Source organism: Balaenoptera acutorostrata, chromosome 1 (genome assembly GCF_949987535.1).
Source record: "Balaenoptera acutorostrata chromosome 1, mBalAcu1.1, whole genome shotgun sequence".
NCBI classification, from domain to species: domain Eukaryota; kingdom Metazoa; phylum Chordata; class Mammalia; order Artiodactyla; family Balaenopteridae; genus Balaenoptera; species Balaenoptera acutorostrata.
In genome coordinates, this window is record NC_080064.1 from 26,992,725 (window position 1) to 27,019,595 (window position 26,871).

General features: G+C 45.9%; 1 protein-coding gene across 1 annotated transcript in view; it reads right to left on the reverse strand.

Moving 5' to 3' along the window:
* The window catches only part of CSMD2 (CUB and Sushi multiple domains 2), a 676,782-nt gene that overhangs the window by 128,182 nt on the left and 521,729 nt on the right, over positions 1-26,871 (reverse strand). Inside the window, exons 30-39 of the mRNA XM_057529595.1 lie at positions 26,506-26,700; positions 25,382-25,498; positions 22,423-22,536; positions 9,117-9,212; positions 7,697-7,900; positions 7,172-7,296; positions 6,205-6,301; positions 4,986-5,090; positions 1,153-1,271; positions 578-647 (exon numbers count right to left, since the gene is read on the reverse strand). Of these exons, the coding sequence (XP_057385578.1) occupies positions 578-647; positions 1,153-1,271; positions 4,986-5,090; positions 6,205-6,301; positions 7,172-7,296; positions 7,697-7,900; positions 9,117-9,212; positions 22,423-22,536; positions 25,382-25,498; positions 26,506-26,700 (1,242 nt within the window). The remainder of the gene's footprint in view (positions 1-577; positions 648-1,152; positions 1,272-4,985; positions 5,091-6,204; positions 6,302-7,171; positions 7,297-7,696; positions 7,901-9,116; positions 9,213-22,422; positions 22,537-25,381; positions 25,499-26,505; positions 26,701-26,871) is intronic.

The window sequence follows — 26,871 nt, forward strand, 5'->3', positions numbered from 1 at the left end:
AGGATGATGACAGCTGCCCTGAAGGGCTGCGGTGAGGAGACACGTAGCTCCGTGCCCGGCATGTGGCAGACCTTCAGTAAAGGGATGTCGCCCCTGCCCCAAGCTGACTAGAAGCTTCTGAGGGTGGAGATCCTGTCTTTTCTTGTATCCAATGATCTCTTCATCACTACTCGGCACAGAAACCAAACCAAGTCCTTGTTTCACAGGGAACTCTCAGCTTTCCTCTATCAGTGGATTCCATCTGTCTGTCCCACGAGAAGTCACAGGGGAAAGCCCAAAATGCCCAGAGGTTCCATTTGGGGTTTGGTCGATTATCTGGAATCAGAATGGTCATCGTCAGGTTTTCGAATGGGCAAGCCTCCTGTCGTGTTTCATTTGGCGGGTGAAGGTATCCAAAAGTCAGGAAAATCTTGAGAGTTACAGCTTACAAAAACATCAGTCTAAAATACTGCCTGTGAGCAGAGCCGGAATACCAAACTTCCTCTGGAGTCGAACTTGATCCCAGTGATATGTCACTGAACTCGAAGCCCTGGTAGTAATGGATCTGAACGAACTGGAAAAGCAGGGACTCTCTTACCGATACAGAGCGGAGGAGGGTAGTTCCAGCGCCGCACGGTCCCGGGCATGCAGGAGATGTGGGCGTGGCCCTGGAGGAATCAAGAAGAGGGTGGGCTAGCTGCCCCCACGGGCACAATTGCAGGTACAACCTGGAGCAGGGGGCTTGTTCTGGGGCCTTGGGTCAAGGAACGAGACACATGGATCCACTGTGGAATGGGGAGTGAGGCAGAGGAAGAGAGATCTGGGGAAGGAGGCTTATTAGCGGCTATTGCTAAAGAATTCTCATTACTAAAGGTTCCTTGTGAGACTCCTTTAATTACTAGAGTCCCTCACTGCCTTCAAAGGAAAATTAAATTTTCCTGAAGTCTAATCAAACAGAAACTTTGCAGGAACACATTCAAGGCTAGCTTGTGCCTGATGGCTAAAGTCAGCACTTTGTCTTTTGCATGAACAGCCCCAGGAGGGGATAACGGTGCCTGAGGGATCTGGGGGGCTTCTCTCTGTTCTTTGGTGACTGCAGCTCTGCTGGGGGAAGGCCAGCTGACCTCAGCTCAGGGGACACCTTTTCCGGCCCTGGGGGTCAATGGGAGGTACCTGGAGGGCATATCCCGGTTCACACTGGAAAGAGACCACATCGTTCACCAAGTAGCGCTCACCAGTCTTCAGCCCGTTACTGGGCACAGCAGGTTCTGGACAACTGCTCAGGCCCACCGCTAGACCAGACAGAGACAGACAACAGGAGAATGGACAAGCCCATCAGGTGGATGTAAGAGCAGGCCGAGGGTACGGCTGGCAGCAGGGAGGAGAAGCTGTCTCCAAGCTGTGTCTTCTCTGCTTTCTCTACTCCCAGCCTCTAGGCCAGGGTTTCCTAAGCCTTTCACCTCCCAGCACATGAGAAAATCAGAATGTTTATACGGCACAGAGGCTCAACAGACCAAGCCTCCTGGGGCAGGTGGGTATCATCTGGGGACTCTGGCCATCCACAGGCCCTTGGGCTCAAAACTATACCCCAAGAAGTTCCATCATGCTCTTCCCAAGCAACTTTTGTCCTTCATGTGCTTTTTTTTTTTTTTTTTTTTTTTTTTTTAAAGTATTTTTTTTAAACGTTTCTTTAATTAATTTATTTATTTTTGGCTGTGTTGGGTCTTCGTTTCTGTGCGAGGGCTTTCTCCAGTTGCGGCGAGCGGGGGCCACTCTTCATCGCGGTGCGCGGGCCTCTCTCTGTCGCGGCCTCTCTTGTTGCGGAGCACAGGCTCCAGACGCGCAGGCTCAGTAGTTGTGGCTCACGGGCTTAGTTGCTCCGCGGCATGTGGGATCTTCCCAGACCAGGGCTCGAACCCGTGTCCCCTGCATTGGCAGGCAGATTCTTAACCACTGCGCCACCAGGGAAGCCCCTTCATGTGCTTTTAAGAAGTGAATGTGGTGCTTGGAAATGAAAGCTCTTTGGGCCTAAATCCACAAATCCCAGCATCTGGGACAAAAGACTCCAGGACAATATTAAAACAATCATCGAACTGAATTGAAAGTACTTCATCTCAACCGTCATCTTGTCTCTTTTTGCCCCACTCTTCCCTGCAGTCCAAGTAGAAAGCAACTCAGTATTTAGTGGGGAGATCACAGCTTAGTAACCTGAGACCTGCTTACTGGAATGGCAGTGGTAGACAGAAGGAGGAGGAGGGGCAGAGAGAAAGAGAAAGCAAGAGCAAAAGAGTGTGGTGGGAGAAGAACGGAATGGGGAGAGAGGTGAGGACAGAGAGAGGAAGACAGAAGGACACAGAGAAAAGTCTATTCTAACTTCTTTACATTGCATAGCTTGATTTTATTTAAGCCATGCTTACAACAAAGGAAGACTTAAAAAAATCATATGCAATTTATTACTTCTGAAAGCATACTGTTTCATTTCCATTTCAATTAAATAAATATTAAATATGAGTCACAGCAGTAGACAAGACTTTTCAGTACCCTTCAAAACCGTTTGTCTCTACAATAGCAGTTAATTCTCCCCTTCTGTACCCTCTTTGTAGATTATCTACAAAACAAACACAACTACAGGGTACTGGCTCCTAGGAATTGCAGTCTCCAAATACTAATGGAGACCTCTGTTTTCCCCTAGTTCTTTCCACTGTGAGAGGACAGTGCATGATAAACACCAGCTACTGAGAAGACTACCCATTCTTTTGAACAACAGCAACAGCAAAAAAAATTCAGAAAGGTGAATTTTTCCTGGGAATGAGGCAGTAGAATGGCAAAGAGATTTAGGGAAGTTCTATCTTTGGAACATGTAAGAAAAGAGAAGATTCTAGGGAATATTTAAGAACTCAAATTTAAATATTGGATAAGGAAACAAAACTGGAGAGAACAGAGACGAGAGGGTGAAAGGAAAAGTATGAATTATTCAAGAGCCCAGGATACTTCACCCTGCTGGGTGAGTGAGGCCCGAGAGGTCTGTGGGAGGAAGGTCTTGGAGGTCCCTGTCCTATCCTCCACCCTGCAGGGTCTTGGCCTCCAGCTGCCCCAGGGCTTTCTGACCAGCTGCACATTTCAGTTCTTCCAGGAGATGAACATCCTGGGATCCAGCTAATCCTCTCCCAACTACCTGGACAAAGCTCGTTCATTTTGAGACCAGCTGGGCAATGCTGACCCTATCAGGCCTCCAGCAGCAAGTGGGGCTTCCATCTGCCCATCCTGTCCAAGATGGTCCAGCCAACCACACCTTCCCCCGTTTCTTACTTCTCATTCCAAACCTAACTCAGGTACCCCTTCTGTAAAGTCTCACGTGGCCAGGGTTAGCTCCCCTCTTCTGTACACCCTTAGCATATCAGGTTGTACTACAATTACTGTTTCCATGTCCATCTCTCCCCCTAGACTTTGTGCTTTGTGCCTTATTCATCTTTGTTCCGTGGGCACTTAGCACAGCGCGTGCCACATTGCAGGTGTCCAGTGTTTCTTCATGACATTCACTTCTCCACCAGTCTCCAGGAGAAGTGATCGTTCTATCCTTTGAACCACCGCTGTACCTCCTGGCGACACCCTGTGAGCACCTGGAATGCCGTCATGTCCTGCTCTGTGCACGTGTCTGTCTCTCTTCCATGGACTCAGAGGGGACTCACCCATCTTGCTCTTACCCGATCCCAGCATCGCACCTGGCACATTGTAAATACCCTATAAGTAACTGCTGAATGAATGCGTGGCAAACGCTGCTGCCAACATATTTTCTCCTGTACCCAGTGGGGATGGGGATGGGCAGGCCATCTCAGGATGAAAGCAGCTACCCCAGCAACCTCTGTCTTTGTCGCCCCACAAGGCACATCTGCAGCCGTTTTCCTTTTCTTTTTTTTTTTTTTAACATATATTAATTGGGCGGATGGGCAAGCTTATTACTAATTAGTAATATCAGGAATTATTCATGGATCAGTTTGGTTTTTTTTTTTTTTAAACGGCTCTGATGTCCTGCTAGCCATCTTTTATTTATTTATTTTTTAAAAAATGTATTTATTTATTTTATTTATGGCTGTGTTGCATCTTCGTTTCTGTGCGAGGGCTTTCTCCAGTTGTGGCAAGCGGGGGCCACTCTTCATCGCAGTGCGCGGGCCTCTCGCTATCGCGGCCTCTCCTGTTGCGGAGCACAGGCTCCAGACGCGCAGGCTCAGCAACCGTGGCTCACGGGCCCAGCCGCTCCGCGGCATGCGGGATCTTCCCAGACCAGGGCTCGAACCCGCGTCCCCTGCATTGGCAGGCGGACTCAACCACTGCGCCACCAGGGAAGCCCCCTTTTCTTTTTTTAAAAATTAAAATAAAATTTAATACAATTTTTAAAGGTTACTTTCCACTTATAGTTATTATAAAATATTGGCTATATTCCCCGTGTTGTACAATACATCCTTGAGCCTATCTTATGCCCAATAGTTTGTACCTCCCTCTCCCCCTGCAACCTTTTTTCTTTAAGAGTTTTTAGTTGTGACCACTTAGGGATGCTGGAAGCCAGGATGTAAGGTTTTGAGGGTGGGAGAAGAGTGAAGTTTGCAATGAGGAGAAGAACTTCAAGGACAGTTGCATCATTGACCAGGGGTTGGAGAAGCCAGTTTTTAGGACTGGAGGAGGAGAGCATCTCCATCATCTCACACCCCAAATAATTTACTGGGCCCAAGCCGGTGACCAGGCCCCCCTCCCACTCCTGTGTGGACACAGAGGAAGCACACAGTTTTTTGAGGAACGGACCCTTAGGTGAGAACCCTGGCTCCACCACTTCCTGGCTGTGTGTCTTGAGGAGGTTTCAGACCTTCTCTGAGCTTGAGCATCCTCATCTAGTTCGGCGTAAGGCTTCAGTGGGGTGGAGAATATATAGCCCCAGGATAACCCCCGCTCCTCATGGGAACTTGGGCCCTGTCAGTTCCCACCCTGAACCCTGCCAGCAGCTGGATTCTCACTTTTGTACTCCAAGTGGAAGCCGGCTGCAGACACGCTGATGTCTGAGTAGAAATGCAGGTAGAGCTGGTTGGAGGTGCTGTTCAGCAGGGCAGGCACGGTCGTACCTGGCGAGGAAATGGGGACCAATCAGACTTAGCCTCTCCTCACCCCTGGGCGCCTGCCCATTTCGCCAGCTGTTGCTACCTGCTGACGTTCTGCTCCCAAGGCCCCCAGATGTCCCCAGTTATCAAACTCAGTGAATGACACATTAGCTCGCCTTAGTGTGCTGGGTCTCCAATGGCTGAGGGAGGAGAGACTCCAAACAACTTCCTGCAAAATAGCAGTGGCAGAGCCACATGCCAGCAGCAGGGTGACTTCCCTCAGGTGGCCTATGAGTTTGGTCCCCTTCCAGGCGTCTTCAAAGTGACTCTGACGTGGATAATTCTCTAGGCCATTCAGGCAGTGTAGACAGTTTATCTGGGGCACATGACTCCTCTTAGGTCTTGGCAGCATGAAGTTCTGGGGTCTACAAGACCCAGATAATTGCCCTGACCTTTGGGCAAAATCATACACCACCCTTAGAAGTCCACTGCTGGAATGGAAAGCAGTGTGGCCACTCTCCTGACAGTCTCTCAAAAAAGTTAAATATAGAATCACACATGACCCAGGAATTCCACTCCTAGGTGTATACGCAAGAGACTTGAAAACATGTTCCCATGGAAACTTGTACGTGCATGTCCATAGCAACATTATTCATAATTAGCCAACAAGTTGGAAACAACCAAATGTCCATCAACTGATGAATGGATGAATGAAATGTGGTCTGTCCACACGCTGAAGTGCTGATGTGTGCTGTACATGGTGACCCTTGAAAACGTTACACTGAGTGAAAGAAGCCAGACCCAGAGGGCCATATATTGTAGGACTCCATTTATATGAAATGTCCGGAATGAGCAAATCCATAGAGATGGAAAGTAGCTTAGTGGTTGCCAGGGGGTGTGGGTGGGCGGGACAACGGGGAGTGTGTACAGGTGGGTACCTGGTTTCTTTTTGGGGGTGATGAAAACGATCTGGGACTGGATAGCGGTGATGGTTGTAGAACCTTGTGAATATACTAAAAACCACTAAATTGTACACGTTAAAATGGTAAATTTTATGGCATGTGAATTACATTTCAATAATAATAATAAAAGTCCACGACTGCCCTCGGAGTCCAGGTCCCTAGAGGCCCCGCCTCACCTGAGAAACTCCCCAGCATGGCTGCAGTGTTGTCCGCACCGTCAAACACCTCCAGGGAGTCCCAGTTCTGCTCGGTGACAAAACTGACGACTTGAATCTGGAAAGGCAGGGGGATTGAATCGTTGGTTAGGCAGCCCTCCCCCTTTTCCTCCCTTCCCATCTACGTGAAGGGAGGAGCACCTAGTCTGGACCCGACACTGTGCTAGGAGCTCTGAGAAAAGTAAGACGCAGTCCCTGTTCCCAGGCAGCGCATTGTCCAGTGGCGGAGAGAGGTGTGAGATGATTGCACGGCAGCGGGGTACTCGGTCAGGCAGAGAACAGGGAAAGGAAAGCCCAGGCTACTTCGGTCCAGCTGGCCTCCTCCTCACTTCTCCAACACTCCTGGGGTTTCCTCACTTTCCTGTCTCGACCGCACCAGACATCCCGCAGCCGTGAGCCAGTAACCCGTGCGTGGCTGGACCTGTCCACCTTGAGTCCCTGCGGCTCCGCTCTGTTGGCCTTGCCCGCCCTGGGCCCTCCTCCCGGCCGCTGCAGCTGTCCTGGGCCTCCTCCAGCTGGCTGTCACCCCCGGGCACCAGCATGGTCCCGATTCCACTGCGGCCTCAGGCCGCAGGTGCGACACCCCAGGTGTGCGCCGGGTGCCGGTCCCTGCTTCATCTGTGCTGGCCGGTTTGCTCCCTCCCCTCACCTGCAGTGCCTCCTCTTCCATCCCCCCCGCACTCTGAAGAACAGAACCCTTCAAGCCGTTTGAGAAACACCTCCTACGATTCCTCCCCAGCCTTCACACTCCAGCTCCGGGCCCACCTCCTTCTTCTGGCTTCCCTGATGGCGGAGCCAGCGCCCACCCCTCGGCCTTCCTGAGCCGGGAGCTCTTGTGTTTTTCTGTTTGGGGGCCTCCCCCGCACACCTGGCCTGAGGGGCAGGGACAGGCTGCTGTGTCTGCCCCCGGCACCCCCTTGGCCCTTACCTGGATGCCAGCGCCTTCGGGGACCATGATCTTCCACACGCAGTTGAGGCTGTTGAGGTACGGCTCGGGGAAGCCGGGGGACAGTATGGTGCCCCTGCGCTCCGTGAGGTTGCCGCCACAGGGCACTGGGAAGGAGGCCGCTCTGGTCTCTGTGGGTCCCCAGGGGAGCCTCCCCGGCAGACCCCTCCCAGGCCCCCCCCCCCCGCCCCCCGCACCGGCCTCGCTGTGACTCCGCCCCCGGCTGGCTCCCCCACCTGGGCCCCGCCCCCGGCCCCGCCCCCTCCCGTGGCTCCTCCCCTTACGGACGACCCTCCTGAGGGACCTGGATCCCGCTCCCCCGCCCCCATGTCCCTTCCCCAGCAGCCCCCGCCGCTCCTCCTCCCTGTCTTCACGCCGACCCACAGGACGAGGGCTTGGCTGGAAGGGGTCCCCCCTGAAGTCACTCTGGCCGGCGGGGCTGCTGTGCGTCTTGCTGGGTGTTGGCCGGCCACCCTCGCCCCCAAGTCCCGGTTGTCCAGGACTCACCCACACATGTTGGTGCTGAGACATTCCACTGGGCCAGGGCCCCGGGAACAGGGAGGCACTCGATTTCTGGGGAGCCCTGCAGGGCGTAGCCGGAGTTGCATTCGAAGCGGACGGCGGCGCCCACCGAGAAGTCACTGCCCAGCCTCCTGCCGTAGCGGGGTTCCGGCACGGAGCTGCACTGCGTGGCGCTGGTCCGGGGCACCGCTGCAGGGGACGAGGGCGCTGAGGGGCAGGCCGCAGCCCTCTAGGGACTGGCCCGGCGATGCGCACACCGGGGGGCTGGAGCTGGGTGGGACCCTGAGAGGCTCTGGGCGCTTTCCCTCAGAGCAAGGGTAGGGGGCTTTCTAGGATGAGGCCCATCTTACTGAAACATAGCTGGACACACAATGTTGTAGAACAGCTTCTGGAAACCATGGGAGGCATTGGAGCCCCCTGGGCCCAGACTTTAGGCCCAGGTGTGCTCTCCGCCTCCCCAGTGAAGCCCCTTGCCCAGTAGGTCCCATGTCCCCTAACAGGGAGAATGGCCCTTCCTTCTCCCCTGACCCTGCCTTTGCCCTCTTCACCCCATGTGCCTGAAGACCCTGCCCAGGGCCCTGCTCTCATGACCTGAATCTCCCTTCCTCCTACCTACAGGGGCTAATAGGACCTTTGAACCCAGGCCCCAGGGAGGGTGTCCCAGGGGCAGGATTACCCCTGCACAGGGCAATACATCTCATCCTGGGCAGTGGAATGAACAGGACCATTCTTGGAACCTGAGCCCTAGAAGAGTGGACGTTCTCCTGGACAGAGAGAGGCTGGGGCCTCCAGGTGGAGGCCAGGGTGCTCCAGGACTTGGCCTTTCCGGGCTCGTAAGGAAGGGGACGGACACTGATGACCTGCTTCATGCCAGCTACTCTGTGAACTCTTTTAATGCCATCGGTGAGGTAATATGATCACCCTCATTTTACAGGTGAACAAACTGCGGCTCCAAGAGGAGGAGTAGCTGGTGCCCAGGTAGAAAGTGACAGAGCTGGGATCCAAATCCATGTCCAGCTCACTCCAAAGCCTGTGTTTTCCCCGCACCTTTACTGGGTCTTGCAGACAAAACCAAGCTCCACGGGAGAGGGTCTGGGTAAGAGGCCTGGGCTGGTCTTCCCAGTGCCATCAGGACTGTGCCAGACAATGGGCAGTGGGGGTGTGTGTGCAAATTAGCTTCCCTTCTATGATTTCTTCCCTTATCCAGCATGGAGTTTGGTCCAAGAATTGTCTGTTGGGTACATGAATGTATAAAATTCAACTGAATTTCAGGGAACTGTCCCACAAACCAGTAACTGCCCCAAAACACCCTAAGAATGAGGCTCAGACTAGGGGGTCAAAGGTCCCTGTTCTCTCTGAAGAACTGAGATTGCCTTCACACCTCCCACGTCCACGTCCTGCATACCTTGATAGACAAAGTGGAAGCCTCTGGCTGGAACTTGGCCTTTGGCACTGAACTTAATGAGGACTTGATTGGAGGTGGCCAAGGGCAGCGATTCTCCTGCAGAGATAAGGGGCAAGGAGGAGAGGAAGACTGTGAGTCCCGTAGTCGGGCCTGGCAGGTAAAATCCTGGCCAGGATGGAGGGGCTTCCCACGCCCCACACAGCAGCCCTTCCACCTCCCAGGTCTTCCTAAAATGAAACCTCACATTTTTACTGCAAGTTACAGTTTAAAGTTTACAGAAAGCTTTCACATCCGTGGTCTTCACGTTGATCCATGTCAATGTGAGGTTGGCATTCAGTACCTGCAGTTTATAGATCAAGAAAGATAAGTTCAGATCAAATGACCTGCTTGGAAAGGAGAAAGCTTCTAAAGATGTGTTGACCCACATGGATGGGAGGAGAATGGCCATTACCAAACTGACTGGTGGTTTACTTGGAAAACTGATATCAATCTGATAAAAACAAACAAACAAAAAAGGCACCAAGTTCTGGGAAGGAGGGTGACGTAATCACTGGAGAGTAACTGGCTTTTCCCAGATGCCCTGTGAAATGATTGACAACCAGAGTGATCGTATAATTTATTGCTCATACTAGGACACTTCCGAGAGTCAAAGGGCATGCTATTAATAATTATGCTGGGACAACCAAGTGAAAGCTGGGACTATCCCAGGCAAAGCAGGGTGTACTGTCAACCAACCAATAACACAATAGAGTGGGGAAAGTCCGCACAGGCACAGGAAGCTAAGGAAGCCCAACAGCTTCTACATCAGAAGATAAAGATATATCTTCTGCTTGACGTGGTGCAGATGGACCTGCAGCCGTGAGGTGGACTCCTGCTCACCTTCGCCTTCCTGTGGAAGCTGAGGGAGAATGTGGGGGATGGGCAGTGGCATGGCCACTCTGCATACTGCCCCTCTGTAGCCTTAGGGACCCCTGGGAATGTCTGCCGACCCCACCGTCAGAAGGGAAGCAGGTGTTACAGAAAGCCAGGCTACATCTCCACTTCAGGGAGGCTTGGAGTTGGAACCACCCAAGGAGCCATTGGGAGGCACATCCGGGGTCCACCAGTGCTTCCAGAAAGCCCATGTGGTGCTACTGGTCATGGGGATTAGACAGCCTTTTTCACAGCACACTTAGATGTACACAGATCCCAGGTGGCTGAGCCTAGGAATCACTGCCCAGCTAAATTCTGGCTGCCAAAGCAGAAAGAAACTCACGAAGAAAAGCTTTTTGTGATTTTCACCACCATCTCTAGTTCCTCCTCTCAATATATGTGAGCAGAACAAACTCAACTTTTCCATTTTCCCATCATCTGGCTGGATATATGTGGAGTAGGACACCCCGTAATCTCTCACAGGACCCATTTCAACTTCCAGTGCTGGACGTATGCAGCTCTCCCTCTCCAGGAATAAACACACAGTAAAAATCACTAGACAGAAGAAAAGATTCCAAAGTTTGAAGGGAGGAGACCTCTCAGAAGTCAAAGCAAGTATCTTTATGTGAACTACAACAAAGAACAGGTAAAAATCTCAGAAGATTTTTAATAGCGGTTGTCACAAGATTAAATTTAGCATTGCGTCTCTGAAATTAGAGGAGGAAGATGTGTCAAAGAACAGATCTGAGATCAATAAAAGCTACAAAGAGATGAGAAACTCTGGCACATGGAGCTGGATTCTGCAGAAATTGAACAGCAAAGTGGAGATTAAATTGGGGAAATTCTTCCAGAATCCACAGAAAAAGGATAAAGAGATTAAACTAATGAGAGAAACGACAAGTGATGTGGAAGACAGGCAGAAAAAATATCCAATATGCACATATCAAGAATTCTAGAGAGAGAAGACAAGAGAAATTGAACGAGAAAAAATAATTTAAGAAGGAAGACAACTTTCTAAGCTTGAGGTTTTTGAATGGGATTGTTCACAAAGTACCAGATCTAATTAATGAAAAGAGATTTCCACCACAACACATCCTAGTGGGCTTTTCAATTTTAAAAATAAAGAAAAAAATGTGAAAGGTTTTTAAAAGAGAAAAGCATGGGTTGCCTACAAGGACAAAGAATCAGGTTGAATTTTAACTCATCTATAATATTAGCTATTGGAATAAAGTAACCACTGCAGCTTTGAAATGTTTGTGACCCCTAATTTGATTTATAATCAGGTTGTCATTTATATGATACATCAAAGGAAAGGCATTCTCACACATGCAAGGTGACAGAAAGTACTGCAGTGAGGAGCCCTACTTTTAAAAACTGAACAAAAGTAGGGAAATCAAAAACTATCAGGGATAAAGACAACTAGGAAAATATAGTTAAACCCAATTAATTATTGTTAAAGAGGTAACAAGACTAAATGCAAATGGAAAAACTTGTTCTTGGGAAAGAAGTCTGTAATTATAAAATAATTACTAATAACATTGATAAAGTCCAAATATATCAACAAAGCTTGGAAATTAGAGATGGGTCAGGTATGAATGGAAACGTGAAGAAGCAAAAGCAAAGCAAAACAAACAAAACAAAACAAGGTGACAGATAGCAGGCCACATGTTTCACTTATAAGTAAACTTCCTCTTAAAAGAAAAAGACTCTCAAAGAAAATGAGAAAAGATAAATCAGGCAAACACAGATAAAAAATTGTTAGAAACACAGGAAGACAACAAAATATCACAATTGTGCTGGCAGATACTTTCACACAACATTCTATTGATATATAAATAGAAAAACAAAATGAAGACTGTTGAGTAGTGGTCTTCAAGCTTTTCTTTTTCTCCCCCAGCCCAGCCTCAGGGACAGGGACACAGTTCACTCCCATCAGCACCAAAGTCTCATCATCAGTGTTTCTCTATATGAAGAATAAGAGATGATCTGAGGATATTGATATTAATGTATATAGGTCCTATACTTCTATCTATCTATCTATCCATCCATCTATCTATCCATCCAGCCACCTATCAGTTATCTATCTCTATCCCTCTTTCTTTCTATTTCTATTGGTCATTTACATTTCTATCTATCCCTATACCTATATCCATATTTATATCTACAGGTCCTAAGTGCATACCTATCTCTCTACCTGTACCTATGCTTATACTTCTATATCTATGGCTATACTTATATCTATCTATCTATCAAGAGATTTTGAAAAAGCATCTTACCCTCCAAAATGCTGATTTACACTCTTGGATGAGTGTGTGTGTGTGTGGGGGGGTGTTCCATTTCGTTGAGAACCACTGATATAATGGGTTTGAATAATAAAAATGGGTAAGCCTTATCTAATGGCTATTACAAAGCTTATTGAATCCTAACAGTAAATCTAGGAGGTAGAAGTTTTACTTTTTGCACTTTGCACATGAGGAAACTGAAGCTCAGAGTGGCCAAAGATTGTGACTGCAAGCGCCTAGCATGCAAGTTGGAGAGCTGAGATTAGAGACCAGGCAGTGTGGCCACAGGGCCTGAGCTTGCCCCTTCTCTCTACGTGGACTCTCTACACAACAGAGAACACACATTCTTCTCAGATAATTAAGGAATTTAAAAAAATGTCCTTGGCTACTGAGAGGACCTCATTGAATCCCCAAAGTAGAAATGGTACAGGCCGCATTCTCTACCTGGCAATAAAAATAGAAATTAACACAAATGTTTAAATGTAACGGGAACAAAATTCAGGTTCTTGGGGAAAAAGAAGAGACATCCTTAAACAACTCTTGGGCACAAAGAGTAAATCATGATCATGGATTATTTAGAAAGTAATGATGATGAAAATAGTACATATCAAAATTTATGGCATGAAGCCAAAACTATGCTTAGAGGTGAATATATATATACTGTAAATATGCTTCTTTATTACACAGAGAAAATAAACAAAACTCTCAATTCAAAAAGTTACAACAAGAAGAATAAAATAATCTGAAGAAAAAAAGGGGAGATGTTATGAAACAAAAGCAGGGTTCAATTAATTAGAAAACAATAAAGTCTACAGAAGAATTGATAAGTTGAAGCAATATAAAACAGAACGAAGCCAACAAAACGAAACAAACTAAACAATATAAAACCTCTGGTCCAGCTGAGAAAAAAGGGCAACTATGAATATACCATTCAGTCTGTGGAGCTTTATTTTCTAATTAATTAACCTCTGCTTTTGTTTCATGACATCTCTCCTCCTCTCCTCCTATTTTTCTTCAGATTATTTTGTTTTTCTTGTGTATAACCACTAATACAAAAGAGACTAAACATCATCATAGGATATTATGTAACCGATGGTGTTACATTTAAAATAATCACAAAATAGATTTTTTTACTAACATATAAAATATTAACATTGATGTTAAGTTAATATACCTGACTAGACCAATAACCATGGAAGAAAATAAAAGAAAAACTACTGAAAAGAGATAAAATAATGAGACAGATTTATTTTCAGACGATACCGTTTCTTGCCTAGAGGACCCAGGAGAATCATTTGGCAGTGTTAGCATTATTATGGAGGGCTCAATGACTTTACAAGATGAATATACCCCAAATATCAGTCTTCTAATATACTAGCAAAGACCACTTAGAAAATATAATGGTGGGGCAGGCAGGTGATGCCAGGGGCAGACTTATTTACAGTAGCAGCAACAAAAATTCCACAAAATATCTAGAAATAAAATTAACAGAAAATGGATACTGCCTAAATGAAAATTATAGCACCTTTCTAAAGGTTTTTTTTTGTTTGTTTCTTTCAAAAGATAATAGAGAGACATACCATATTCCTAATGGGAAATAGAGTTACTATCATAAACATGTGAGTTCTCCCCCAATTAATCTATAAGTTTAATGGAATTCCAATGAAAATTCCAATGCAATTTTTTTAACTTGATATAATATTTCTAAAAGTTATTTGGAAGCAAAATTAAGCAAGAATAATCAATAAAAAATTCAAAATCAAGAATGACAATGGGGACTTACAGTACCATATGTTTAAAATTATTACAGTGTTAAACATTATTATAATGTTACACTAACTACAGCTTTTTGATACTGATACAAGAATAAACAGACACTTAGAGGAAATATATAAGAAGTCTAGAAACATACCTTTAACTTTATAAAAATTTAATATATGTGGATCTGGCATTTTGAAAATTCCATTAGAACAACTGATTAACTAAATTAGCAAGATGTTGGTTAGGTGTTCCCTAGTTCAAATAATAAATCAAAATAAATTCCAAAGGTATTAAAAGAAAAAATGAAACTAAAAAAGAAGTAAAGGAAAACCCAGAGGAATATTTATTTAGTCAGCAGAAAAGTAGAGGAGAAAACTATAACAGAAAACATTGATAGATTTAATATCATGGGAAATTTAGATTTTCTGACATTAAAACATACCCTGAAGAAAATTAAATGGCAAATGACGAACTATAGGGGAAGGTTTTCATAGCATATACTATAGATAAGAGGTTTTTATGGCATGTAATATATATAGCTTCTAATAATATGGAGTTCTACTAAATACATACAAGAATAAATGCTAATAGAAAATCAACACTAATTTACAAGTAAATTCACAAATAAAAAATTCATGGGCCAATAATTACATTATACAAGGTTAACCTAAGTAGTAATAAAAAAAAGGCAAATTTAACAATGAGATACCATTTTCACTTTTCAAACTGACGATGCTTTTGTTTTCTTAATTACCTAGTTTTTGTGAGAATAAAACATGCCCTCTTTTTTTAAAAAAAATATCTTTATTGGAGTATAATTGCTTTACAATATTGTGTTAGTTTCTGCTGTACAACAAAGTGAATCAGCTACATGTATACATATACCCCCATATCCCCTCCCTCTTGAGCCTCCCTCCCACCCTCCCTATCCCACCCCTCTAGGTGTTCACAAAGCATTGAGCTGATCTCCCTGTGCTATACAGCAGCTTCCCACTACACATCCATTTTATATTTGGTGGTGTATATATGTCCATGCCACTCTCTTACTTCGTCCCAGCTTCCCCTTCCCCCACTGTGTCCTCAAGTCTGTTCTCTGTGTCTGTGTCTTTATTCCTGCCCTGCCACTAGGTTCATCAGTACCGTTTTTTTAGATTCCATATATGTGCGTTAGCATAAGGTACTTGTTTTTCTCTTTCTGACTTACTTCACTTTGTATGACAGACTCTAGGTCCATCCACCTCATTAAAAGTAACTCAGTTTCATTCCTTTTTATGGCCAAGTAATATTCCATTGTATATATGTCCCACATCTTCTTTATCCATTCATCTGTCGATGGACATTTAGGTTGCTTCCAGGTCCTGGCTATTGTAAATAGTGCTGCAATGAACATTGTGGTACATGTATCTTTTTGAAATATGGTTTTCTCAGGGTACATGCCCAGTAGTGGGATTGCTGGGTCATATGGTAGTTTTGTTTCTTTTTTTAATTAATTAATTAATTAATTAATGGCTGTGTTGGGTCTTCACTTCTGTGCGAGGGCGTTCTCCAGTTGCAGCAAGCGGGGGTCACTCTTCATCGCGGTGCGCGGGCCTCTCACTATCGCGGCCTCTCTTGCTGCGGAGCACAGGCTGCAGACGTGCAGGCTCAGTAATTGTGGCTCACGGGCCTAGCTGCTCCGCGGCATGTGGGATCTTCCCAGACCAGGGCTCGAACCCGTGACCCCTGCATTGGCAGGCAGATTCTCAACCACTGCACCACCAGGGAAGCCCCATATGGTAGTTTTTTTTTAGTTTTTTAAGGAACCTCCATACTGTTCTCCATAGTGGCTGTATCAATTTACATTCCCACCAACAGTGCAAGAAGGTTCCCTTTTCTCCACACCCTCTCCAGCATTTATTGTTTGTAGATTTTTTGATGATGGCCATTCTAACCGGTGTGAGGTGATACCTCATTGTGGTTTTGATTTGCATTTCTCTAACGATAAGTGATGTTGAGCATCTTTTCATGTGTTTGCTGGCAATCTGTATGTCTACTTTGGAGAAATGTCTGTTTAGGTCTTCTGCCCATTTTTGGATTGGGTTGTTTGTTCTTTTGTTATTGAGCTGCAGAAACATGCCCACTTATTTGTTGGTGAACAAAGTGGCAAGAACTTTCTGGAGCGATTTTTGACAATCTTTATAAAAAGCCTTGGAGATCATGCTTTCTCTGGCAAGAGCGGTCGCGGCAGCAGTCCTTTAGCCCTGATTCAGCAGTTTTCTAAGCTGCTCCAGACGCTCAGGGCTTACCAGTCCATCACAGCTGGACCCGCGCTGAGTCCCCGGACACAACTTGAGCTGCCATATGTGAACTGCCCTATGGAGTGGTCCACATGGCAAAGAACTGAAGGGGGCCTCTCATCCACAGTCCTTGAGGACCTGACGCCTTCAGTCCAATAGCCGTCAAAGAACTGAATCCTGCCTGCAACCATATAGGAGCTTGCAAGCAGATCCTCCCCCAGTGGAGCCTTCAGCAACAGTCAGCTCTACCCACCACCAGAGCCTCCCATCAAGCCTCTTAGATAGCCTCAACCACCAGAGGGCAGACAGCAGAAGCAAGAAAAACTATAATCCTGCAGCCTGTGGAACAAAAACCACATTCACAGAAAGACAGACAAGATGAAAAGGCAGAGGGCTATATCCCAGATGAAGGAACAAGATAAAACCCCAGAAAAACAACTAAATGAAGTGGAGATAGGCAACCTTCCAGAAAAAGAATTCAGGATAATGATAGTGAAGATGATCCAGGACCTCAGAAAAAGAATGGAGGCAAAGATCGAGAAGATGCAAGAAATGTTTAACAAAGACCTAGAAGAATTAAAGAACAAACAAACAGAGATGAACAATACAATAAATGAAATGAAAACTACACTAGAAGGAATCAATAGCAGAATAACTGAGGCAGAAGAATGGATAAGTGACCTGGAAGACAGAATGGTGGAATTCACTGCTGTGGAACAGACTAAAGAAAAAAGAATGAAAAGAAATGAAGACAGCTTAAGAGACCTCTGGGACGACATTAAATGCAACAACATTCACATTATAGGGGTCCCAGAAGGAGAAGAGAGAGAGAAAGGACCCAAGAAAATATTTGAAGAGATTATAGTCGAAAACTTCCCTAACATGGGAAAGGAAAAAGCCACCCAAGTCCAGGAAGTGCAGCGAGTCCCATACAGGATAAACCCAAGGAGAAACACACCGAGACACATAGTAATCAAATTGGCAAAAATTAAAGACAAAGAAAAATTATTGAAAGCAGCAAGGGAAAAATGACAAATAACATACAAGGGAATTCCCATAAGGGTAACAGCTGATTTCTCAGCAGAAATTCTACAAGCCAGAAGGGAGTGGCATGATATACCTAAAGTGATGAAAAGGAAGAACCTACAACCAAGATTACTCTACCCAGGAAGGCTCTCATTTAGATTCGATGGAGAAATCAAAAGCTTTACACACAAGCAAAAGCTAAGAGAATTCAGCACCACCAAACCAGCTCTACAACAAATGCTAAAGGAACTTCTCTAAGTGGGAAACACAAGAGAAGAAAAAGACCTACAAAAACAAACCCATAACAATTAAGAAAATGATAATAGGAACATACATATCGATAATTACCTTAAACATGAATGGATTAAATGCTCCAATCAAAAGACACAGGCTCGCTGAATGGATACAAAAACAAGACCCATATATATGCTGTCTACAAGAGACCCACTTCAAACCTAGGGACACATACAGACTGAAAGTGAGGGGATGGAAAAAGATACTCCACACAAATGGAAATCAAAAGAAAGCTGGAGTAGCAATACTCATATCAGATAAAATAGACTTTAAAATAAAGAATGTTACAAGAGACAAGGAAGGACACTACATAATGATCAAGGGATCAATCCAAGAAGAAGATATAACAATTATAAATATATATGCACCCAACATAGGAGCACCTCAATACAGAAGGCAACTGCTAACAGCTATAAAAGAGGAAATCGACAGTAACACAATAATAGTGGGGGACTTTAACACCTCACTTACACCAATGGACAGATCATCCAAAATGAAAATAAATAAGGAAACAGAAGCTTTAAATGACACAATAGACCAGATAGATTTAATTGATATTTATAGGACATTCCATCCAAAAACAGCAGATTACACGTTCTTCTCAAGTGCGCATGGAACATTCTCCAGGATAGATCACATCTTGGGTCACAAATCAAACCTCAGTAAATTTAAGAAAATTGAAATCATATCAAGCATCTTTTCTGAACACAACACTATGAGATTAGAAATGAATTACAGGGGAAAAAAACGTAAAAAAGACAAACACATGGAGGCTAAACAATACGTTACTAAATAACCAAGAGATCACTGAAGAAATCAAAGAGGAAATCAAAAAATACCTAGAGACAAATGACAATGAAAACACGACGATCCAAAACCTATGGGATGCAGCAAAAGCAGTTCTAAGAGGGAAATTTATAGCTATACAAGCCTACCTAAAGAAACAAGAAAAATCTCAAGTGAACAATCTAAACTTACACCTAAAGGAACTAGAGAAAGAAGAACAAACAAAACCCAAAGTTAGCAGAAGGAAAGAAATCATAAAGATCAGAGCGGAAATAAATGCTAAAAGCTGGTTCTTTGAGAAGATAAACAAAATTGATAAGCCATTAGCCAGACTCATCAAGAAAAAGATGGAGAGGACTCAAATCAATAAAATTAGAAATGAAAAAGGAGAAGTTACAACAGACACCACAGAAATACAAAGCATCCTAAGAGACTACTACAAGCAACTCTATGCCAATAAAATGGACAACCTGGAAGAAATGGACAAATTCTTAGAAAGGTATAACCTTCCAAGACTGAACCAGGAAGAAACAGAAAATATGAACAGACCAATCACAAGTAATGAAATTGAAACTGCGATTAAAAATCTTCCAACAAACTAAAGTCCAGGACCAGATGGCTTCACAGGTGAATTCTATCAAATATTTAGAGAAGAGCTAACACCCATCCTTCTCAAACTCTTCCAAAAAATTGCAGAGGAAGGAAGACTTCCAAACTCATTCTATGAGGCCACCATCACCCTGATACCAAAACCAGACAAAGATACTACAAAAAAAGAAAATTACAGACCAATATCACTGATGAACATAGATGCAAAAATCCTCAACAAAATACTAGCAAACAGAATCCAACAACACATTAAAAGGATCATACACCACGATCAAGTGGGATTTATCCCAGGGATGCAAGGATTCTTCAATATATGCAAATCAATCAAAGTGATACACCATATTAACAAATTGAAGAATAAAAACCATATGATCATCTCAATAGATGCAGAAAAAGCTTTTGACAAAATTCAACACCAATTTATGATAAAAACTCTCCAGAAAGTGGGCATAGAGGGAACCTACCTCAACATAATAAAGGCCATATACGACAAACCCACAGCAAACATCATTCTCAACAGTGAAAAACTGGAAGCATTTCCTCTAAGATCAGGAACAAGACAAGGATGTCCACTCTCACCACTATTATTCAACATAGTTTTGGAAGTCCTAGCCATGGCTATCAGAGAAGAAAAAGAAATAAAAGGAATACAAATTGGAAAAGAAGAAGTAAAACTGTCACTCTTTGCAGATGACATGATACTATATATAGAGAATCCTAAAAATGCCACAGAAAACTACTAGAGCTAATCAATGAATTTGGTAAAGTTGCAGGATACAAAATTAATGCACAGAAATCTCTTGCATTCCTATACACTAATGATGAAATATCTGAAAGAGAAATTAAGGAAACACTCCCATTTACCATTGTAACAAAAAGAATAAAATACCTAGGAATAAACCTACCTAGGGAAACAAAAGACCTGTATGCAGAAAACTATAAGACACTGATGAAAGAAATTAAAGATGATACCAACAGATGGAGAGATATACCATGTTCTTGGATTGGAAGAATCAATATTGTGAAAATGACTATACTACCCAAAGCAATGTACAGATTCAATGCAATCCCTATCAAATTACCAATGGCATTTTTTATGGAACTAGAACAAATCATCTTAAAATTTGTATGGAGACACAAAAGACCCCGAATAGCCAAAGCAGCCTTGAGGGAAAAAAACGGAGCTGGAGGATTCAGACTCCCTGACTTCAGACTATACTACAAAGCTACAGTAATCAAGACAATATGGTACTGGCACAAAAACAGAAACATAGATCAGTGGAACAAGATAGAAAGCCCAGAGATAAACCCACGCACCTATGGTCAACTAATCTATGACAAAGGAGGCAAAGATATACAATGGAGAAAAGACAGTCTCTTCAATAAGTGGTGCTGGGAAAACTGGACAGCTACATGTAAAAGAATGAAATTAGAACACTCCCTAACACCATACACAAAAATAAATTCAAAATGGATTCGAGACCTAAATGTAAGACTGGACACTATAAAACTCTTAGAGGAAAACATAGGAAGAACACTCTTTGACATAAATCACAGCAAGATCTTTTTTGATCCACCTCCTAGAGTAATGGAAATAAAAACAAAAATAAACAAATGGGACCTAATGAAACTTCAAAGCTTTTGTACAGCAAAGGAAACCATAAACAAGACGAAAAGACAACCTTCAAAATGGGAGAAAATATTTGCAAACGAATCAACGGACAAAGGATTAATCTCCAAAATATATAAACAGCTCATGCAGCTCAATATTAAAAAAACAAACAACCCAATCCAAAAATGGGCAGAAGACCTAAATAGATATTTCTCCAAAGAAGACATACAGATGGCCAAGAAGCACATGAAAAGATGCTCAACATCACTAATTATTAGAGAAATGCAAATCAAAACTACAATGAGGTATCACCTCACACCAGTTAGAATGGGCATCATCAGAAAATCTACAAACAACAAATGCTGGAGAGGGTGTGGAGAAAAGGGAACCCTCTTGCACTGTTGGTGGGAATGTAAATTGATACAGCCACTATGGAGAACAGTATGGAGGTTCCTTAAAAAACTAAAAATAGATTTACCATATGATCCAGCAATCCCACTACTGGGCATATACCCAGAGAAAACGATAATTCAAAAAGACACATGCACCCCAATGTTCATTGCAGCACTATTTACAATAGCTAGGTCATGGAAGCAACCTAAATGCCCATCGACAGACGAATGGATAAAGAAGATATGGTATATATATGCAATGGAATATTACTCAGCCATAAAAAGGAACGAACCTGAGTCATTTGTTGAGATGTGGATGGATCTAGAGACTGTCATACAGAGTGAAGTAAGTCAGAAAGAGAAAAACAAATATCGTATATTAACACATGTATGTGGAACCTAGAAAAATGGTACAGATGAGCCGGTTTGCACGGCAGAAGTTGAGACACAGATGTAGAGAACAGACATATGGACACCAAGGGGGGAAAACTGTGGTGGGGTGGGGATGGTGGTGTGCTGAATTGGGCAATTGGGATTGACATGTATACACTGATGTGTATAAAATTGATGACTAATAAGAACCTGCAGTATAAACAAACAAACAAACAAAAACGCCTTAAAGATCACACATTTCCTTTAACTTAGCAATTCTGCTTCTAGATATTCTAAGGTAATAGAGATGTATACAAAGATATATGTATACTATATTGAATTACTATTCATGAGAGTGAAAAATAAGAAAACAATCTAAATGTTCAATAATAGAGAATTCATTACATAAATTTTAAATAAGTCTATGATAGACTTTTATGCAGCATTTAAAAATCCGATTACAGAGGAAAATAAAAAGAGAAATGTTCACAATGAACATTTTAATAAAAATATGTATATTGTTGTGTTCAATAAAAAATGTAAAAGATTAAGTCCAAGTAGATATAAAGACTGGCAGGAAATACACTCCACCTTTTCAGTGGTTCTTTCGGGGTGGTTTTAATTTTAATTCTCTATACAATTAATTTGTCTTGCCGCTAAGTTTTCTACAATGAAAGTGCAACATGTTTATCATTAGAAAAACAGGTTGGGTCTCAATATCAACCCACAGGGGAATGCTATACCACTTGGGGGGGTGTAGACACAGCTTGGGGTGAGGGTAGCCTCTGAAGCTTCCTTCTATGTGGTGTTATCAGGAGCTGACAGCACCAGCATACGACAAAGGTGTGGTCGTACCTTCCTTTGTACCACCTTCACAAAGGTGTGCTTCCACCTGTGGCCACGCCCTGCTCACAGGGCCTCCTTCCTCCCTCCCCTCGACGCCCCTGCCCACCACCCTCACGGTGCTGGCCCAGCCCTGGGTACCTGTGTGGGAGCCCGAGAGGGAGCTGAGGAGCCGGGAGTGCTGGTCGTGGCCGTCATGCACCTCCACCACGTCATTGAGGGCCGTGTAGAAGAAGGCAAACTGTCCAAACACCACTGTGGAGGAGACATGGTGCAGAGAGCTCAGGGGAAAGACCGGGCGGCCGTACTGGGGGGGAAGCCCTGGAGAGCTGGAGGAGCAGGGAGACCTCAGAGGAGGTTGTCGGTTCATGGGGCTAGCTGCTTGCTGAGCCCTTCCACTGGCTGATTAGACACCGGGCACAGGGATGCGGGGACCTGGGAAGGGTCGGGCCGGCATTCTCCACACAGGTCAAGATGACACTGCGGACTGCACGAGCAGACAGGCTAACTCTAGTCCTTTCTCAAGTTGCAGTGGCAGCAGCTACTCTAGGAAAAGGAAGAACTTTCCATAACTTCCCCCGGGTTCCATGTTGATCTCAGGACCCTGTATTTTCCTTCACTTTTTTTCAAAGATCCAGCCAGTGAGGGCATCCCCTGGATACAAGATTCCACACATGTAAGAGGAATAAGGGTGCTGAGTAGCAGCCTTCTCCCGAGGAAGGAGCGACTGTCCGTGGAAGAGGCAAACACCTCTACCTCGTTTCCCTCTGGCAAATCCAAGGAAAGAGGCAAAATGACATGTATTGGGCACCTACTCTGTGCTGGGTACCATGCTTGCCATGCATGTCATCTTCTTCAACCCTGACTCTTCCAGATACCTGATTTTATAGACAAAGAAACTGAAGCTCAGAGGTTGAGTTCCCCAAGGCCACTCAACTAGCTCATGGGAGGCGGCTGAAAACTGGTGGACCATGACCTTGAGGAGCCCCCTTTCAGACAAGACCTGAGGGCCCTGCCATTTGATGGCCATCACAGGGTCTTTCCTCAGCTGTCCCATCTCTGCCAGTCACTGCTGGAGGGGCTGGGGTTACTGACCCTGCTGGGCCATGTGGGGCACAGCTCCATTTCAGACCCTCGTATGTCCTGCCTGCACTGGTCTCCCATTTGGCTGGGTGCATCTGAGAGCAAGTACCAGGGTAAGACCTTCTCTATTTTGGCTTAAGCCTTGAGCATGTAGGAAGTCGGATGTGCATGCATGTGCGTGTGTGTGTGTGCGTGTGTGTGTGTGTGTTGAGGCTGGGAGGGACTTAGGCCATGGAGTTGACTGCCTGAGGAAAGAAAGCATTTGCAACGATGAGTATAGTAGTGAGTGGAGTGAGAGATTTTTAGCTCTCAACTCACGGGCACAGGAGAAGGAGGGAGAGCCTGTTTTGGTGCCCTGAAAATGGGCACTGAGTGAGGGGTGGTGGCAGGGATATTTCCACACTCTGCCCTACAGAGGTGAACACATGGGCAAGGTTCCTGATTTCACACAGTGTGCATTCTAGTGGGAAGAGACAGTCAAAAGTGAAAAAACAAAAACAAAAAACACTTAAGCAAATAGATAAACAAGATAATTTCAGATAGTGTTAAATTTTAGAGGGAGTGGGAGAAAAGTGGTAAGGCAAGGCAGTCCACTTCAGATAAAGGATCAAAGAAAGATCTATGAGGAGAGGGTGTTAAGGCTGAGGCACAGGCTGGGGACAAGTATTTCCGACCTGAGGCAAAAATCTGCACCTAAATCCCTGGGCTTAGCATCAGTAAAAAAGAGAAGATGCTTGGGACAGATCACGACCCCTCCTAGAATCAGTTCTCCACATACAGGTTCCAGCTCAGTGAAACTGCCCAGCCTTGGGGCTGGCTGCCTGCAAAGGCGTGAGCTCTTTATTACTGGAGGAATTAAGTACAATATGCAGCCCAGCCATCAAGGATTCGGCTCTGGGTGGCAGGTGGGATTGGACAACCTTTCAGTACTTTTCTAACTGTGATCCTACAGGTCAAAAGCTCCTGCCACATGAATGTGCTGGGGAGCGTGTGCCCACGCACACGAGTGTGCAGGTGCTGGTGTGGGAGTGGTGCCCGATGGCAAGAGCTGTGGGTAAAGATGAGGCTGGGAATTTACAGAGGGCAGAAAACACGTCTCTCTCATCTCTGCAGCTCTGGTTCCCAGCAGAGTGCGAGGTCCCTAGGAGGTGCTTAATAAATGTTTGGTGAATGGTCAGGCCTTGCCCCATGCTCAGTCCATCCTATCTCTTGGGAAAAAGCAGCCAGTTCTCTGCAGGCTGCCCCATCTCAGATGGTCAGGATATATAGATGACCTTTACCCCACTAACGCCAACTCTGTTTAGAAATAGTTGTTCCTCTTCCTACAAAGAGGAGATGCAGGGAGAAAGCAGCCCGGCCAGTCACTGATTGCCCGGGTACAGCCAGCCTGTGCCCCTCAGGAACTTCCTTCATCTTCCAGAGCTGCCAGGACTCTTAACTGTCCCACTGCTAACCAGGTGACAAGGCTGGCTTCTTTTTGCCGGGGTCCCTTGGAATCTGGAGGTTTCTCTGCCTTTCCAGGGCACTCACCTGCTCCTCTCTTTTTGTCTTGCTCATCCTACCAATTGCTGCTGGACCAGGCTCCCGCTCACAGATGGGATAGTGGAATGATGGGGCGCCCAGCTCCCTCACCTGTACGTTCAAGTCCAGCTCAGTCCCACTCCTTCCCTTCTTCCTGCCCCTCCGCCACCCTCCCCCTGGGTTCCCAATCGGCCTGGGTCTGCAGCACCTCTATTCAGACCCGGGCTGGGCTAGGGAGCCCCCGGTGCACCCTGCCTTGCCTCTGTCCTGGCTGGTTCCTCCCTAACCACCCCACCCTTGGTTCCAGCAGGTCTCACTGGTCCCTCCCTCCCTTGTGTATCAGGAGCGTACTCTACAGCCCACTGCAGAGCAACGGCACGCAGCTGTCCTCTGAGGGAGACTGCTCGGCCCATTTGCACAATAGGAGTGGATACAATTTGGAGTGGAATTGCAAGGCGTTGGAAAACATAAACAAATATACAGAAAAAATCCATACCGTAGTCCTTGGGCACGGTGACAAAATACAGGCAGATCTGTCCACTGGTGTAATTCTGGGGGTAGTTAGGGGACAAGACCACTCCATCTGAACCCACATACTGTCCCCCACAGGGGGCTGAAAAAGAAATCAGGTAGAGGGTCAGGTGACCTCATGGGCCTCTCATCAGCTGTCCACCCTCTGTCTGCTCACTCTCAGCCTGACCTTCTGACCCTGGTGGGGCTGCTCTGAGGTCTGAAGCCACTAATGTGGAGGAGGGGAATTCTGGGGACATTCCCTGCCCTGCCCCGCCCTGCCCAAGGACATCCATCCCTGGCCTGGCATGTGGCCTGAACCCCCACCCCCCGCCACAATGCTATCAAGGGCCCTCCTGGGTACCGGCCAGTCCTTGCCCTCTAACTAGTGACACTGGCATTGGTCCCTGGAGGCCCAGCCTTGGGGAGCACTTTAGGAACCTCTCCTGCCTACAGGTGGGACCCGGAGATGGTCTGCCACCCCACGGCTGATGTTTGCACCTGGGCACTTAGTGTCTGCACGACTAAGGAGCAGAGGTTTCCCCAGAACAGCCCGCTGGGAGCAGACAGCTTGCGCGACCCAGCCATGGTCCCAGTCCCACGAGGGGTGGACCCCAGAGCCAGCCTCTCCCACCTGGGCAAAGGGGCCTCCTTACTTTTCAACTTAGGTGGCCGCCATGCTCCTGAAGTTCCGGCACTCCATCTGATCCCTTTTGTCAAGACCCCATGGCTAACCCAGCTGCCCTTGGAGTTAGCCCACCCTGCTGGTCTTAGTTTTACACATCTGAACTCTCAGTGATTTCCCCTAGGACCGGGAACAATCTCAGGGTCACTTTTAGATTCCCCTCTCCCTGGTGTGGGCTGCTGGCATGTCTCGGGCCACCGCTGAGGACATCTGTTGGAGTGGGGGTGAGGGCACTATGTGATCTGAGAGAGATGACACACAGACGGGGACTGGTACACCTGGGGATTTCCCAGCCCTTCTCATTCACAGCGAACCCAAGGAGCCCTGCTGTGAGGCCCGTGTCCTGCCTGCCCCTTCCCCTAGCCTCCAGCCCCTTCTGCCTCTGATGCCCTAATTCCCTCCACCCCAGCCCTGGGCTCCGCCACCTGTGCACACTGGCTGGGGATGATTCCACACAGGCTTCCCGTCAGGCCCCAGGATGCAGCTCAGGGTGGAGGAGCCGTCCACCTCATAGCCCCCGTGGCAGTAGTAGGTGATGGAGGAGCCCAGCTTCAGGTCGGACCCCACTCGCGTGCCGTTCTTGATGGAACCAGGATCGAAACATGACTCCCGTGGGTTTTCTGGAAAAAAAAAAAAACAACACATATATACACACACAGACACATATACACAGAGAGCTCATAAGTGGCCTAATTCCAGGGCACAGCGCCTATGGGGAGACCCTGACTCTGATTAGCCACAGAGTGCATGGGGATTTGGAGCTGATGGGTGTATTCTCTTTAGGTCCGGAA